The sequence below is a fragment of the Grus americana genome, chromosome 22, assembly GCF_028858705.1.
Source record: "Grus americana isolate bGruAme1 chromosome 22, bGruAme1.mat, whole genome shotgun sequence".
NCBI lineage: Eukaryota > Metazoa > Chordata > Aves > Gruiformes > Gruidae > Grus > Grus americana.
The window spans coordinates 2,094,152-2,110,727 of record NC_072873.1 but is presented as its reverse complement, the minus strand read 5'-3'; the positions used below and the strand labels follow the sequence as shown (position 1 = coordinate 2,110,727).

Here is a 16,576-nt window from a genome sequence, read left to right as displayed (position 1 = left end):
GCCTCTCCCTATTGGCTGTCGGAGTTGGGGAGGGAGGCGTGGCTGGGGTTCGCCACGCCCCGGGGCGGGGCGATGTGGGGGTTGTGGTTGGGGGGGGGCCGCGCGGTTGCGCTGCGCTCGGCTGCTGTGGGGATGGACCTGGGGGCGCTGCGGGGGAGCTACCGCGGGGACGCGGAGGTGGGTCGGGGGACCGGCGGGGGGGGGGGCGGCTCCGGGGGCCGAGAGGGGCCGAGAGGGACCGTGGATGACCCCCCCCAGGCTGTGTCCTGGGGCCGAGGTGACCCCCCCCCCCAGGGTGACCCCCCCCCCGTGCTAGTTGTACCCCTGGAACCGGGGTGACCCCCCCAGGCCGTGTCCTGGAACCGGGGTGACCCCCCTCAGCTGGTCCCGAGCCCCCCCCCCTTCCCGCGCTGTAGTGACCCCGGAAACAGGGTGCCCCCCCCATGCGGGTTGTGCCGCTGGATTTGGGGTGACCCCCCCCGTCACTCTGGCGGTATCCCCAAGGCCTGGGGTGCCCCCCCCTCCCTTGCATTTGCCGCACCCCCAGAGCCGGGGTCACCCCCTCCCCAGTGCTGGCCGTGCCCTTGACCCTGGTGTGCCCCCCCCCCCCGCCCCCCCAGTGCTGGCGGTGTCCCCAGGGTGCTCCCCCCCTCACGGCGTCCCCCGTGTCCCCAGGCCTTCGAGGAGCAGCACCTGGCCTCCCGCGACCCCATCCAGCAGTTCGGGGTCTGGTTCAAGGAGGCCGCGGGGTGCCCGGCCGTGGGGGAGGCCAACGCCATGTGCTTGGCCACCTGCACCAGGTGAGGCCTTGGGGGGAGGACACGGGACACAGGCCGGGAGGAGGGCGGGGGTCCCCCTGGGGAGGGGGGGGACACACCTGTCATGGCATCCCCTCTCCCGCACAGGGACGGGAAGCCATCGGCCCGCATGGTGCTGCTGAAGGGCTTCGGGCAGGATGGCTTCCGCTTCTTCACCAACCACGAGAGCCGTAAGGGGAAGGAGCTGGTGAGGGGTGCGGCCGGGCCGGGGCTGGGAGGGGGTTCTGGGGGTGCTGGTGGGGGGGGGGGGACGGTGGCTTTCCAGCCCCTTTGCTGAGGCTCTGCCCGGCGTGGGCAGGTCCCGCGGGGGGGCTCTGATTTTTGAAGGCGGGAGCGATGCTGATGTGCTGACAGCTCCCTCGTGCCTCCCCAGGACGCCAACCCCTTCGCTTCGCTCGTCTTTTACTGGGAGCCCCTCAACCGACAGGTGAGTCATGGCCCCCGGGAATGGGGGGGGGCAGAGGGAGCACGGTCGAGCCCTCGGCACGGTGTCGGGCAGTGGGTGCTCCCCCCCCTCAGGGTGGGATGTTGGGGGTCACGCGTTTGGGTGAGGGTCACGTGCGGATGGGTCCCAGCCCCCGGGGATGAGACGGGATGGGGGGGTGCCCGTGATTTTTGGGGGGAGGAGAGTTGGGGGACGGGGCGGTTCCTCGCTCAGGAGCCCACGCAGCCCCTTGGGTGCCCGTCGGCCAGAGCCCAGCTGATGGTGCCCGGCACAGGTACGGATCGAGGGCTCGGTGAAGCGGCTGCCGGAGGAGGAATCAGAGCGGTACTTCCACTCCCGCCCCAAGAGCAGCCAGATCGGGGCCCTCGTCAGCCGGCAAAGCACCGTCATTCCGGACAGGGAGGTGAGCGGCCGTCCCTTTCCCCGCGGCAGCGCCCAGGGGGGCCGGGAGAACCGGGGCTGCCTCTGCCGCCCTCGCGTTCACCACCTTCCCCTTCCCCACAGTATTTGAGGAAGAAGAACGCGGAGCTGGAGGAGCGGTACAGGGACATGACGGTGCCGAAGCCAGCGTACTGGTGAGTCGCGGGGGCTGCGGGCAGGGTGCTGCCCACCGGCGGGACCCCCTGAAGCCCCGTGTTTCTCTGTCAGGGGGGGTTACATCCTGCGTCCAGACGTCATGGAGTTCTGGCAGGGCCAGACCAACCGCCTGCACGACCGCATCGTCTTCCGACGCCTGCGGGACGGCTTGGCCCCCCTGGGAGACATGACGCACCGGGGAGAAGGAGAATGGGTCTTCGAGCGCTTCTCCCCGTGAGGCCGCCGGCATCTCCGGCCACGTTCACCCGATCGGGAGCGTCACCTGTGCCAAACCTGCCTGCCGGTCCCCCGCCGTGCCCCGGGGAACGGGGCTGGCCTCGCTCTGCCCTGCCCCGGGAGCCGCATGCTGCGCTCTGGGGGTGCTGGCCAGGGGCTCTGCTCCGGCCCCCAAGCCCCTCGTCTCCCTTTGCTTCTCCCTGGGGGGGCGAGAGCCGCAGGCAGGTCCAGGAGACTATCTGCTTCCCCCCCGCCAGCACGTGGGGAGCGACCGCTCCCGGTGCTGCTGGTGGTTAATTAATTATGTTAATTATTGTGGAGGGACCAAGAAAGACCCCGGCGAAGCCCTTGCCCGTGTCCTGTGGCTGCTGCCACTCGTGCCTCGTGTTTTAGCTAGAACCGTGCGATGTGCTCAGTCTGCGCGATAACTTATTGAATTGTGGCTTTAATGTCACCGGTCTGTGCAATAACTTATTTAATTGCAGCTTTAATGTCCCCACCGTGTCACCGGTGTTCGTACCTGGCTGCGTGTGTTGCCACCGACGCGCCCCATCCCTCCGGGGCTGTGGGACCCCCACCCTCAGCCGCTCCCCGTCCCCCCCCGCCCCAGCTGCCTGTCCAAGCTTGGAAAAAATAAAACCCGATCGGTGTGGAGCCGCGCAGTGCGTTTGGGTTAATATTTACCTGCGCGGGGGCCAGGCTGCACTCTCCGGCAGACGGAGCTCGGTGCAGCCAGGGGTGCCGGGGGTGCTGGCAGCCCTCGGTCCCTTGGGCCACGTCCCAGTGAAACCGGCCCTGAGAACCTTCACCCTCCCTGGCTCCGTGTTTGCTCTCCCGGTCGCTGGCTCTCAGGGACAGGATCGTGCCCCGGGGTTTTGCCGTGGCCGGGGGTCTCCCGACGGGTTCCTGGCTGTGCCGTGCTGGGCTAAAAACCCTGCGGTGGGTGGCAGCGGGAGAGAACGGTGGGGAGGGCAGCCCCGGGATAGGGGGAACTGGGTTAGGGGGCTGCGGGGGGTGTCACACACCCGGTGCCGCTGTGGCAGACTCCCTCGTGGCCGTGGTCCCTCCCGGCTGGGGTCCCTCAGGGACAGCCACCACGGTGGGGCAGGAGGGGACGGCGTGGGTTCCGGCATCGCCTCGATGGCACGGCACGAGGTGGCAGCTTGATGTCCCGGGAAGGGGCTGGGGGCTTTGCTGGGGCTGGCAGCGCAGCCGGGTCTCCCACCCATCCGGGCATTAGGAGCGTGATGGGAGCCCAGATACCACGGTGATGGGCGTAAGTGAGCCCACCGTGCACCGGCTGCGTGCTGACGCCTCTCCTCCTCCCCGCTCCCTCCCTTCCCTCCCGGGCAGGATCCCTCCGGCGCTGCCAGCCCTGGGACAAAGAGCAGCCTGTGAGCCGCAGAGCAAACAGAGCGGAGGGCGGGGGCCGCCGGGGGCCCTGGCAGCCCTGGCACAGGGTTTGTGCTGGGGAAAGGGGGGGGGGGTTGGACTCCAGCGCTTGGCACCATCCGGCTTTTGTCATAGCTGGGAAGCGTTTGGCTTGCGCTGGCTGCCGGCACGGCCGCACCCTGCTCCGCAGAGAGGGCACCCCGGGCTGGCAGCGCCGGTGATGGCCACCCTAACCCTCCTGCCCCCCCAGTGTGTCCCCCGGCTCTGCGGAGTCGGGGTCTCCCTGTGTTGGCAGCGGCTGGCACCGTTCCCCGCCGCGGCGGCAGAAAGGGCCCGCAGCCCTTCGGCCCTGCCAGGCTGGGGCCGGGGGGGTCTGCCGAGCTGTCCCCCTGCCCGCGCCCCTGAGCTCCCGTTGCTGCCAGACCTGCTTTATTAACAAGAGTTAATTATCAGCAGTCGTGAGAGCTGGCTAAAGGCTCGGCTTCCAACAACCCAAACAAACACCGGGGCTGCGAGATCGGCCGTGGCAGCTGCCCCGGGGTCGGCTCCGGCACCGCGCTCCGCGCTCAGCTCTCCGCTTCCGGGAGCAGGGAGCGATTCCGGGATGTGGATGGGAATGCGGCTCCTCCTGGGAAGCCCGGAGCCTGCCACGGTCCCCACGGAGGCAGCTCAGGGCAGGGGGGGACTTTGCCCACGGGGTTGTTCCCTCAGGGCAGGGAAGCGTCGTGCCCCCTGGTTTGGGGGTGACCGCTGGCAGGGATGCGGCGTCGGTGGCTCTGCCCACGGCCACGCAGCCCCCCGGGCTTGGGACACGAGCGGGGAGTCCCCCGGTCTCGCCCCCGCGGGAGTGATGGGCGGGAGGGGATCGGGGCAGAGCTGGGTGAACGATGGGCTCCGGTGGTCCGCAGCAAGCGACCGAGCTGGGACAAACGTCCTCATCCCAGTATGAACCAGTCAGCCTCGGGGGGCTCCCCGTGCCCGCGGGGGGCTGGGAGGGACGGGCTGCGCCTGGCTCCGCTCCCCGGTTCTCCCTCTGCCCCAGGGGTGCCAGGAGCCCAGGGTAGGGTGGGGGGCTGCGATTAAACAGGGTCCGTCCGTCCTTCTCCCTTAAATAAACAAACTCCAATCCGAGTCCTTCCTCCTCCTGAAGCCCCGCGGTCCGGCGTCCCCGGGCAGGGATGGAGCTGAGCCGGTGGTGCCGGTCGGAGGGTGACAACCGGCTGGGTCATTTCTCCTCCCGCTCGCCGGCGGCGCAGAGGTTGGGGTTGTCGGCCAGGGTCGCCCGCACTTTCTTCTTCTCCTTGAAGCGTCCCGAGTTGGAGACCTTGACGTGTTTGCCCTTGCTGTTCTTGTCCACGATCTTCTCCAGGCGGGTGGTGAAGCCGGGCGGCCCCTCCTCGCCCGACCCCTCCTGGCTCTCGCCGCCGGCGGCAGCGTGGCTGTCGGGGCTCTCGTACAGCACCGTGGGTGCCGACCGACGCTTCCGCAGGAAGGTCAGCTTCCACCAGCCGTGGCTGTCGGCCATTGCCGCCGGCCCCTGAAACGGAGGTGGGGGTCGTACTCTCTTTGGGGGGGGTCCCTCGGCCCCCCCCCCCCCAGGCCTGCCATCCCAGAGCTGACGGGGATGGACGAGGGACACGGGCCGCCGATCTGGCAGCACCGGCGGGGAGCCCGGTGCCGTGTTTGCCAAAGGTGGCTCTGGCGCTCTCCCACCATCTCTGCCGGGATGCTGGTGGCAGGCGCCGGGGGGGCTGCGTGGTGCTGGAGCTGGGGGGGGCCGGGGCAGGAGGACCCCACAGGTACCGGGAGGGGACGCTTGGGTGACTTGGGCATTGCCGAGCCCGGGGGGAAGGCCGCTGGCACCACCGGGAGCTGCCGTATCAGCTGCGTGTAGCGGGGCAGGGAGGGAGCCCAGTAAGCAAACAGGAACAGGAACTGGGAAGCAGGTGGGAGCCGGGGAGGTGCTGGGGTCCCAGCCGGGGGGGGGGTCACTGCCCGCTGCACCCCAGGGTTGGGGTTTTCCTCTTGCCCAGCCCTGCCTGCAGGGACAGGCAGGAGTGTTGGTGGGGCCCCGGTCGCTGCCGGGAAGGCTCCGGCAATCCAGGAAGGCTCCGGTGCCGAGCGTGGCTCCAGGGCAGGGATGGGGAAGGCGGCTCCCGAGCGGAGGAGCTGAACGCTTCCCTGGCAGCGGGCAGCGAGGGGATTCCCAGCGCCCCGGTCCCCGTCGCCATCCCAGGAGCCGGCACGGCTCCATGGCCCCACGGTGCTCAGCCACGACCAGCCCCGCACACCGACCGTGGCTCTTCAGGTGCCGGGACAGGGGGACAAGGACACCGAGACTGGGGCCGCCACCCCAGGGAAGGCAGCGGGTGGCCCCCTGGGCCAGTTTGCTGCGTCCCCCCCACAACGCCGTGCCCCTGCCTGCCCCGTGCCAGAGCCGGGCAGAACCCGTTGCCAAACCGCAGCCACGCCGTGCCGTGACCATGAGCTGGCAGCGGGGGTTTCCACGTCCCACTCCCCGCCGTGTACCTGCACCTCCCACGCCTCCGCTGCGGCCGCCCAGCCCGGGGGTCCCGGGGGTGCCGGGGGTGCCGGGGCAGCTTCGGCCGGGGTGCGCAGGCAGGTGCTGTCTACCTGCCGCTGCCCCGTTTGCTCGCCGTCAAGGTGAACCCGCGACCAAACCCCTCCTGCCTGAGCAAACAGCGGGGCCGGGCCAGGGCACGGCTGAATATTCATGACGGGGGAACCCGGGGCTGAGCCCCGACAACCCACGGCGGGTCCGGGTCCTGGCACCGGCAGTGGCACCGGCGACACCGGGCCGGGCTCGCCACCCCGCCAGCCTCGAGGGCAGGTCCCCGGCGGGTGCCGGGGCGGCACATGGCACGTGTTTCGGGCAGCCAGGAGTTAAGGGCAGCCGGCGGGAGCGGAGCTCCGGCTTTCGGCAGGATTAGCCGAAACCAGCGGCTGGCTGGCCGGGCTGCCAGACCGGTTCCTGCCTCCCGCTTCTCCCCGCCGGGCTGTCCCCACGCTGCCACCGCCCCGCTCGGCCGCCGCCGGCCCCAAGGCCGGGGTGATGCTCTTTTTGGGGGGCAGGAGGAGAACCGCCATCTCATCCCCACATGAGGACGCGGAGTCGTGGGGACACACTGGTTCAGGGCAGGGTGCCACCCGTGGGTGTGTGTCGTGTGTGTCGTCCGTCCCCCCCCCCCCCCCCGAGCGATGCCATCCCCGGAGTGCTGGAGGCAGCTGCTCCCCCAAATCCTGTGGGCATCCCGGGGCGGCTGCTCCCAGCAGGGAGGTCCCCAAGGGATCCTGGGGCACCCCGAGGGATCCGGGATCTGCTCAGGCCCCCCGCGCCCCCCAGGGGATCCCCGAGGGACTCGGGATACCCACGGGGGGGTCTGCGGACCCCGGGGGGGTGGGATTCTGGGTCTGCGCTGGGGCACCCCGAGGGATCTGGGATTCCCACTGGGGGCAAGCGGGGATCCCCATAGGACCCGGGATGTGCTTGGGGGCTCCCAGGGATCCCCGAGGGATCGCGGCTCTGTGCTGGGGCACCCACGCTCCGTGGGACCCGCGATCTGCCACGGCATCCACCCTGGCGACCCGCTGCACTGCGCATGCGTGCGCGGCATCCCCCTCCCTCACCCCCCCTCAGCCCGTTCCGATTGGTCCTCGGCGGCACCTCCTCCTCTCCCTCCCCGACCTCCCCTCCCAGCCAACCGGAGCGCCGGCACGTGGCGCTGTCTCTATACCTCTCCCTTCTGATTGGTAGTAGGGCGGGGGCCTGTTGGACAGAGAGCGTTTTGATTGGATAAAAATGAGGAGGCCATGTCCGGGGATTGGTTGAAGTGGGGAGGGGGCGTGAAAAGGCGGAAGCGGAAGTGAAGCGGTGGAGGGCGGCATGCAGGTAAGGGCAGGGGCCGGTGGGGGGAGGCCGGGGCGCCGGGGGGCCGGCCCCCCGCCCCCCCCCCCCGGCCTCCCCCCACCGGCCCTCGGTAAGGTCTCCGCTCCTTCCCCCGCAGCTCTCTCCCCAGGACTACCAGAACGTACCCATCGACATCCAGACCGGCAAACTCCTGGGTACGGCACCCCCGATCTGGGGGTGGCACCGGTCACTCGTGTCCTTCTCCTCACGGGGGGGTGGGGGGTGTCCCGTGGGTTCAGCACCGCCTCCCTTGGTGCTGTGGTGGGTTGTCCCAGCTCAAGCAGCAGTGGGGTGACACCCCCCAATTTTCCCCCAATTTTCCCCTGACACCCCCCATTTTCCTGACAGCTCCCCAATTTTCCCCCAATTTTCCCCTGACAGCCCCCCCAATTTTCCCCCCACTCCCCCACCTTCCTCTGAGCCCCTCCCACTCCCCCCCCCCCCTTTCCCCTCCAGCCTTTCCCAGACCTGGGAAGCAGCCGGGACTTTATCCCAGTGTTTTGGGGACACACACACATACACGGGGTGTCCCTCTGCTCCCTGCCCCCTCCTGGCATCGTAAGGCATCTCGGGGGGTGTGTGTGGGGGTGACCCCCTCCCCACGGCCCCTCTCTCAGCTCTGCCCCCCGTTTCCCTCCCTCCCGCCTCGCAGACTGGCTGGTGGACAGGAGACACTGCAACCTGAAATGGCAGAGCCAGGTGCTGGCCATCCGCGAGAAGATCAACGCGGCCATGCGAGACATGCCGGAGAACGAGGAGATAAAGCAGCTGCTCGCGGGGGCCTGTGAGCAGAGCTGGGGGGGGGGGTCTGGGGGTGTCAGGGTGCTCCAGGGGGTGGGTGTCGCACTGGGAGCCTGTTCCTGGGGTTTGGTTATGGCAAACTGCCCCCCTCCCCGGCCAAAAAGGAGATGGGGAGTCGGTGGCCCAGCCCCTGGGGTGAGCTGGGAGAGGGTGGCACCCGCAGACCCCCCCGGTGACCGCGTCCCTCCCTCCGATGCAGACCTGCACTACTTCCACTGCCTGAGGATCGTGGAGATCCTCAAGGGCACTGAGGTTTCCACCAAGAACCTCTTTGGGCGCTACTCGTCCCAGCGCATGAAGGTGAGCGTGGGCCTGGGGGCGTGTGGCAGCCGGCGTGTTCGCAGCCCCCCCCCCCACCTTCTGCTTCCTCCTCCCCAGGACTGGCAGGAGATCGTGTCCCTCTACGAGAAGGAGAACACCTACCTGGGTAAGGCAGCTCTGGCAGCGGGCGGGCTCCGGGGAGCCCTTAGGGGGGGTGTCGGTGGGTGGCTTTCGGTCCCCAAACTGGGATGAGGATGGGGCGGGCAGGGAAAGGGGCAGGATGCGACGGGCTGTCGTAGTCCCACCGGGGTGAGGGCCCCGAGCTGGCTGTGCTGCGCAGCTGGGAAAACAACCGAGGTGGCTGGGGCACCCCGAGGGCCTCGTGGGTGGCTGGCACGGCCTCTCAGCACCCCCCTCGCCCCCCTCTGCAGCCGAGCTCGCCAGCCTCCTGGTGCGCAGCATCAGCTATGAGATCCCCTCGCTGAGGAAGCAGATCAGCCGGTGCCAGCAGGCCCAGCAGGACTTCGCCCGCCGTGAGGAGGAATGTCAGCTGGGGGCGGCCGAGCTGCGGGAGCGGTTCTTCGCCTCGTGCAAGCAGTACGGCATCACCGTGAGTCCCTGCGGCCGGCCCCGGTGTGGGGGGGGTCCTGCTGTGCCACCTCCCTCTCCCCAGCAGCCCCCAGACACCTGCGTTTGGCCTCAGCAGGGCTCAAGCTGGGCCCACGTGTCCTGTGTGATGTCCCCACGGTGCCATTGTATCTGTGAGAGGATCTGGGGGGGTGTAGGGTGACACCCCCCCCCCCAGCCCTCCATCCCCTTCCTGCCCGCGTCTAGCTCTGCAAGCAGAGAGCGAAGCCACCCCAGGAGTGTGTTGGCTGCCAGCCTCCCTGCCCTGACACGTCCCTCCGCTGTCCCCAGGGTGACAATGTGCGCCAGGAGCTGCTGGCCTTGGTGAAGGACCTGCCGTCGCTGCTCTCCGAGATCGGGGCGGGAGCCAGCGCGCTCTCCGAGGCCATCGAGCTGTACCAGGCCTGCGTGGAGTTTGTGTGCGAGAGGTGGGCAGGGGCTGGCTGTGGAGGCGCAGGGATAGACACTCCCCACTCCCCCAATCTCCTCTCCCCACCTTTTGGGGGGGCAGCTGGTCAGGCTGGCAGCTGCACCCAGGCTGGGGTTCTCCCGGAGGGACCCTGGTGGGGTTGGGGGTGCTGGGGAGGGGGGGTCCCTGCCTTGTGCCTGACACTGACGTCCCCGTGGTGGCTGCAGCTCCACAGAGCTGGTGGTGCCCATGCTGCGGCACGTGGGCAAGAGAGGCAACACCACCGTCTACGAGTGGAGGACGGGGCTCCAGCCCCTGCGGGTGGAGCGGCCGGAGGTGGAAGAGGTGCCGGAGCAGCCGAAGGAGGACACGGTACGTCCTGGCCAGCCGGGGCCGAGCCGTGGGGCTGGGTAAGAGCCCCAGCTGCCTCTGGTTGGGGTCAGGCAGTTTGTCCCTGGGGTTTCAGGGGGTCTGCTATCCTTCTCCCCGCAGATCGACTGGGGAGACTTCACGCTGGAGCCGACCAAGGTGGATGATGGTGCTGCTGCTGACAGGGGAGCCCAGGGCGAGGAGATCGACTGGGGGATCACGCTAGAGCCCAGTTCTCAGGTGCGTGACCCCCAGCTGTGCAATCCTGGAGTCCGGGCTGGGGACCTGGGGGTGTCCCGGACACCCCCATCTCACAGGGCACCCTTTCCTTTGCGACAGGGTGACGGCATCGACTGGGGAGACGGTGAAAGCGAGGAGGTGCAGATCACGGTGCTGGAGGCTGGCACCGAGGGTGAGCAGGGCTGCAAAGGGACGTGGGGAGGTCCCAGTGGGTGGCAGGTAGCGCCCACCCTGCCTTTACTCCCCCTTCCCTGCCTGCAGTGACCCTGGGTGCCCCGGCTGTGCACAAAGGCCAGTTGGGGATGGAGCAGAAGGCAGCACGGTGCTGGGCAGGCGCCTGCCGGGTGCGGGGTGGGCAGGAGCAGGGCCCTGACCCCCCTAGACGGTGCTGTGGGATGATGCTGAGCACCCTGGATGGACGTGCTGGAGCAGGGGGGGTATGAGCAGCCTGAGTGGCAGAGATCCCTTCCCTGCCCCGCTCACCCCCAGCTCATCCCCCAGTGCCTGAGGGGGTTGCCTGCGGCTCCGATGCCCTGACGCTCCTGGAAAACACCGAGACCCGGAGCCAGTTCATCGACGAGCTGATGGAGGTGAGTACGGTGCGGCAGCCGGGTAAGGGGCAGCTCCGCTGCCATCCTGCTACCGGGACCACAGTACCGGCGTGTCCCCTGCCTTGTCCCCGCAGCTGGAGCTGTTCCTGTCCCAGCGCTTGGTGGAGATGGAGGAAGAGGCCGACATCGTGGCCGTCAGCCAGTTCCAGCTGGCCCCTGCCGTGCTGCAGGGCCAGACCAGCGTCCGCGTGGGCTCTCTGCTGGCCACCACCCGGGCTCTGCTGGGCCAGCTCTGCACCCGCAGCATGCAGCACCTCTTCATGATCCTCGCCTCCCCCAGGTCCTTGCTCAGGGGGGAGTCAGGGCTGGGGAGGGGATGGGACCGTGGGGCTCTGCGGGGCAGATCCGGAGGGGTCTTGGGGTGGGGATGACACCCGGGTGGGAGACGGGGGTGACGGAGGTCCCGGCTGTCCCCAAACAGGTACGTGGACCGTGTGAGCGAGCTGCTCCGGCAGAAGCTGAAGCAGGCGGAGCTGCTGCTGGCCAAGAAGGAGGCGATGAGCCGGAAGCGTGAGGAGGCCCTGGCAGAGCAGGGCACCTTGGAGCCCAAGCTGGACCGGCTGCTGGAGAAGACCAAGGAGCTCCAGAAGCTGGTGAGGGAGGTGGGACCCCGCTGGGATGCCCTAGGGGCCCCCCTGTACCCCCTGACCCCCCCCCCCCCCCGCTCTGTCTTGCAGATCGAGGCAGATGTCTCCAAGCGCTACAGCGGGCGGCCGGTGAACCTCATGGGTGTTTCCCTGTGACACCCCCCCCACTCCAGGCCGGGCACCTACTCTCCAGACCCCCCAACTCACAGCCCTGGGGTGCTGATGACGTGGCTGTGGCCTCGTGGGGGGGTGGATGTTGCTGAATAAAACCGAGACCCTTCTCCCACCCGTCGATCTTGCTGTTCCCCTTGCAGGGTCTTGACTTTTGGGGGGGTGGGGGAAGCCCCTCAGTCCCCTGCTCTGGGTCAGTCCCTGGGGTGAGGGTGGCCCTGGGGACATGGGGTGTCCTTGGGGTGGCCCTCATGGCGGGGGGGGGATGACACACGGTCCCTCCGGGGCCACCAGCCGTTGCCGGAGGAGGGGGGTTCGCAGTGGGGGGGTGGTGGTGGGGTGGGCGATTCGATTTTAATTTCATAGCAGAGCAGTTGATTCATGGCTGGTTGTCGCCGCCGGTGACGCCTGTAATGACTTTCCATCACGATGAAAAGTGGAGTGACACCGCTCATTATTCCTGCCGCTCGTTATCGCTGCGCAGGGGGGGGCCCCCACCGCCCCTGCCGGACAGTGAGCGATGGGCCCCATTAATCACCCCCTGCCCCCTGCCGCCCTGTCCCTTCCCGTCAGCCGGGGGGTGCCGGGCTGGGCTGTACTGGTCCGTACTGGGGGGGGGGGAGCCATGCTGGTCCGTACCGGGGGGGGGAGAGCCATGCTGGGCTGTACTGGTCCATACTGGGGGGGGGGGGCCATGCTGGGCTGTACTGGTCCGTACTGGGGGGGGGGGGGAGCCATGCTGGGCTGTACTGGTCCGTACTGGGGGGGGGGGAGCCATGCTGGGCTGTACTGGTCCGTATTGGGGGGGGCCATGCCGGCCTGTACTGGGCCATACTGGTTTGTACTGAGGGGGCCGTGCCGGACTGGTCCGTACTGGTCCGTACTGGGGCGGGCGCGGCTGCAGCCCCCCCCCCCAGCCCCCCCGAGGGGCCTGCCACACCCGCTGCACGTCATGCATTAGCCACGCCTCCCCAGGCAGCCCATTGGTCTCTGCGCCTCTCTTGTCCCGCCCCCTGCTACCTTGCAGCTGCTCATTGGTCTGTTCATCGGACCCAGCGGGGCTCCGCCCTCCCCCGGGGGTCCCAGTGCTGGGGCGCAGCCTCGGGGGGGTCCCCACGGTGTGTGTGGGGGTGCGTGGGGCACGGGGTCCCCTCCCCACGGGCTCTGCGGGGCTGGGGGGGGGCTCCTGCTCCAGTGGGTGGGGGGATCCCGGCCCCACCGGCTGCGGGGCGGTGGGGGGCAGAGCCCGGTGCGTGGCGGGGGGGGGGGGGTCCCTTCCCCCCGGTGCGGCGCTCACGGCCACGCTGGTGCCACGGGTGAAGGTCGCGGGGAGCCCCTCGTTCCCCCCCCGCCCCCGGCTGTAATTAACGGGACAATTAAACGGCGGCGGTAACTCCTCGCTGCCCGGCGATGGAGCTGGGAACCGCGGGGGGTCCGTGTGCCCCCCCCGGGGCCGGTGGGTGCTGGGGGGCCGTGGGGGGGTCACCATCCTGCCGCTGCAGCCGCGGGGGCACCGTCGCCATCGTCTCCATAGCGAGCGGCGGGGAAGGCATCCGGCACGGGGGGGTCCCCGGCCATAAAGCCCCCTTTATCCACCCTCCCCCTCCCGCCGCGGGGGGCTGCCCCCCGGCCCCTGACCCCCCCCTCCCCACGGGTCACGGTAGCCCGGCCGGGGGCAGAGGGCAGTGCCGCCTCCGGAGGTCACGGCTGGCGGGGGGGCGGCGGCACCGCGGGGCCTTTCATGGGGAATTTGGGAAGGGGGGGGGGGGGGGAGCCGGGATGCCCCCCCCGCGTTAGGGGCGTTGTGGGGGGCGCGGGGCCGTTATTGGTACCGCTGTCTGGGGGGGCCCGTCCCCGCCATCGCATCCCGCGTGAAATATCGGCCGGCGCCGCCGATCGCTGTTCCCATTAAATGCGACATTACCGGGGGGGTAATGACAGAGAGGTAAAACACCCCCCTCCCGGCGGGGGCTGCAGGCGCCCGGGTGGGTTTCCAGCCCCCCCGCCTGCACCCCGCTGCCCCCGCCCCACGCGAGCCCCGTGTCTGTGTCCCTTGGGATGGGGACTGGGGGGGACCGGGGAGGGGGGGGGGCGTGGAGGGGACCGCGTGGGTCCGGGGGACATGTGGATGGAGGGGATGTGGACCAAGGGGACGTGTGGATGGCAGGGACCCACGGTCCCGGGCAGGCAGCCCCCCCCCCCAAAATACTGGGGTCCTCTGCGGGTCACTGTCACCGGCCGACAGGCTGCGGGAGGGGGGACCGTGGCCCCGGGGGGGCTCGGGGCTGGGTTTGCTCCAGAAATCGGCAGACAAAGGGACGAGGCAGGGCTGGGGACGGGGACCCCCACCCCGGGGCTGCGTCATTCCCCTCCTCGGCTCCTGCGATGCCGGGGACCGGCTCTGCCTCCCCCTCTGCGGCCGGGGGGGCCCCGGCTGCTGCTCCATCTCACCTGCCAGGGAGGAATTTAATTACCAATTAAGGGGCCTTCCATCTGTTTGAGGCCTGCCCGAGCGCTCGCGCTCCCCTTTAATTACACCGCTGACAGCCATTTCACTCAATTAGCTGCGAACGCAGCAGAGAGCCGGTGCGGGGGCAGCCCCCCGGCCGCACCATCTGGGGGGACGGACCGGCCCCCCCCCCCCCCCCCCCTTGTTCCTCCTGCTGTCCCCAGCCATCCCCACGGCTGTCCCTGTGCCATCCGGCCAGGTTCCCTCGCCTGTCCCGTGCATCCCCCCTTCCATCCATCCCTCCCTCCATCCCCGCATCCTTCCCTGCATCCTTCCCTGCATCTCTCCATCCCTCCCTCCATCCCTGCGTCCTTCCCTGCATCCTTCCCTGCATCCCTCCATCCCCACATCCTTCCCTGTATCCCTCCATCCCTCTCTCCCCCCTGCCACCTTTCACAGGGTGCTCTGCCAATTTTTAAGGAGATGAAGCCGTCCCCAAGGTCTCCTGGGGGGTGGGGAGGGCAGAGGGGCTGGGGCTAGCACCTCTTGCCCCCTCCCCGCCGAACCCCCCCCCCCCCCCCGACTCTGCTGCGCTTTCCTACGGGCAGACACTGCAGCTGCTTAACGGGCTTTAAATCTCCTCGTTAAAACAATACGTAACGGGGCGACAGATGCCCCAGCGCGCCCAGGGACAAATGTATCACCGGGGGCCAGGGGCGACAGCTCTGCGCAGGGGGGGGAGCTGGCCCGTGCCCCCCACCCTGGAGCTGCCTCAGGAGTTCTGGGTGTTTGGGGGGGCTCCTCCGGAGCCACGGCGGGGGGTGAAAATGTAGAGAAGGGAAAAATCAAGGCACTGGAAAGGGGAAAATCCTCTGGGTTTGTTTTTGGGGAGCGATCTGGACCAGATGGGGCTGTGTGTGCAGCCCCCCCGCCCCATCCAGCAGCGCCCACGGGTGTGATGAGCTGGGGGGACTCAGGCAGGGGTTTTTGAGGAACAGAGGCTCATCGTGCAGCCGAGCCCCCCAACGTGGCCCAGGAATGGGGGGGGGCTGCCTCCTGCGCCAGGGTGTGCAGCCCCCATCCGGTCTCTGAGGGCTGCTCTGGCTCCCCATCCCCAGAGGAGGGGGGGTCCCCGTCCCTGTGCCCCCCTGACAAGGATGCTGTGAGGAGGCGGCTGCCCCCCGGCCAGGCCATCCATCACCGCGACAGCCCGGGGAAAGGCGAGGAGGGCCCCCCTCCCTCGGCACCCCAACCCCTGCTGCCCCCCCGGCCCTGGGGTCTTTTTTTCCCTCCTCCTTCCCTTTCTCTTCCCTTCCTCCCCCCGGCTGGGAGACAAAACCCGGCTGACAAGATGGAGGCCAGGCCATCAATCAAGGCGGCCGCTGGAACCACCTCTCCCCCCGCTAATGAATCCCCTTCCCGGCCTGCTGCTGCGGCACCCCGGCACGGCCACCCCCCAGCACGGCTGGGCCCCCCCCCATCACCCCCATCATCTCCCCCGTGGACTTGGGGGTCCCAGCTGGGCTGGGGATGGAGCAAGGGAGACGGGGTGACCTGGTAGAGGGGAGCACAGTTTGGGGGTGGCATGGTTTTGGGGGTGGCGTGGGCCCAGGCTGGCAGGGATTTGGGGTGCAGGGCAGCACAGATACAGGCTGCCAGGGACTCGGGGTCTCGAGATGGGTTTGGGGGTGGCGTGGCCGTGGAGTCGCACGGGGCTGGCAGAGCTGCAGGGTGCTGTGGGGCTGGCCAGCGGGGTGCAGGGCTGGTGGCCCCCAGCCCCGTCCCTCCCGAGGAAGCCCCCTGGTCCGGTCAGTCCCCATGTGCCCTGTCCCCTCCTGCCCCCTGTGAGTGACAGTTTGGGGCCCCCCCCATCCCCACGGTCCCTGGGGAGTGAATCCCCTTTGTCCCAGGGCCCATCGCCTGCCACGGCGCCTTTGTCCCCCTGTCACTTGGGGGGGGGGCACCAGCTGTCATGGCCGGGACTGTGGGGCCTTCGCGCTCCTCCTCCTCCTCCTCCTCCTCCTCCTCTTTGTTCTCCGCTCCGGCACTGGGGGCTGCCTGGGATGGGGAGAGAGGGGGGGCTCGGGGTCCCCATCCCAAAGGGCAGCTGGGGGCACACAGCCCCCCATGATGGTGCAGTCCGTCCCCCCCCTCCCTTGCAGCCCAGACACCCGTGGGGAGCAGATGGGGACTTGGGGTGGGTTTTGTGCCCTGCCCCATCCATGGGGTCCCCCAGCCTTGGGGTGCCCCAGGGTTGGGGGTCCCTGGGGTGGGAAACCACCACCTGCCCAGACCCCATGGCCCCCCTGCCACCCCCTGCCCCAGTGCCCCCAGTTTTGGGGTGGGGGGGGGTCCTGCCGAGCGCTGGCCTTTGTTACCCATGGAGAGGACAGCCCCAGGGCAGGGGGACAGCTGGGGGGGGGCTGGGTCCCAGGGGGCTGTGAGGTCCTGGGGGGGACACGGGACTTGGGATCATCCCCTCCTTGGGGACACAGAGGACATGGGGACACAAGGGGCTCTCCCAGCCCAGAGGAGTGGAGGGGCTTCGGGGACCCGGGGCTGGGGGGGGGGCACAGAAAGGTGCTGGGGGGGGGGGGTCCCAGCTGCGGGGACATCTGCCTGGGCCCCCCAGGGGGACACGCTGCCAGCTGCTCT

General features: G+C 69.4%; 3 protein-coding genes across 3 annotated transcripts; 2 read left to right on the top strand and 1 right to left on the bottom strand.

Moving 5' to 3' along the window:
- Positions 1–82: 82 nt before the first annotated feature.
- On the top strand, positions 83–2,730 carry PNPO (pyridoxamine 5'-phosphate oxidase). Its single transcript, XM_054801688.1, has 7 exons — positions 83–177; positions 676–800; positions 906–1,005; positions 1,192–1,245; positions 1,538–1,666; positions 1,768–1,838; positions 1,912–2,730. The coding sequence occupies exons 1-7, from the start codon at positions 133–135 to the stop codon at positions 2,075–2,077; spliced, it is 690 nt and encodes a 229-aa protein (XP_054657663.1). The 5' UTR covers positions 83–132; the 3' UTR covers positions 2,078–2,730.
- Positions 2,731–3,887: 1,157 nt separating this feature from the next.
- Positions 3,888–6,132, bottom strand: PRR15L (proline rich 15 like). Its single transcript, XM_054801662.1, has 2 exons — positions 5,998–6,132; positions 3,888–5,005 (listed from the first exon to the last, which is right to left on the bottom strand). Exon 2 carries the CDS (start codon positions 4,991–4,993, stop codon positions 4,694–4,696), a length of 300 nt encoding a protein of 99 aa, XP_054657637.1. The 5' UTR covers positions 4,994–5,005; positions 5,998–6,132; the 3' UTR covers positions 3,888–4,693.
- Positions 6,133–7,343: 1,211 nt separating this feature from the next.
- On the top strand, positions 7,344–11,587 carry CDK5RAP3 (CDK5 regulatory subunit associated protein 3). Its single transcript, XM_054801522.1, has 14 exons — positions 7,344–7,378; positions 7,494–7,551; positions 8,049–8,180; positions 8,397–8,497; positions 8,576–8,624; positions 8,890–9,068; positions 9,377–9,513; positions 9,722–9,866; positions 9,987–10,103; positions 10,203–10,275; positions 10,605–10,693; positions 10,789–10,994; positions 11,136–11,307; positions 11,392–11,587. The coding sequence occupies exons 1-14, from the start codon at positions 7,373–7,375 to the stop codon at positions 11,455–11,457; spliced, it is 1,530 nt and encodes a 509-aa protein (XP_054657497.1). The 5' UTR covers positions 7,344–7,372; the 3' UTR covers positions 11,458–11,587.
- The last annotated feature ends 4,989 nt before the right edge of the window (positions 11,588–16,576 follow it).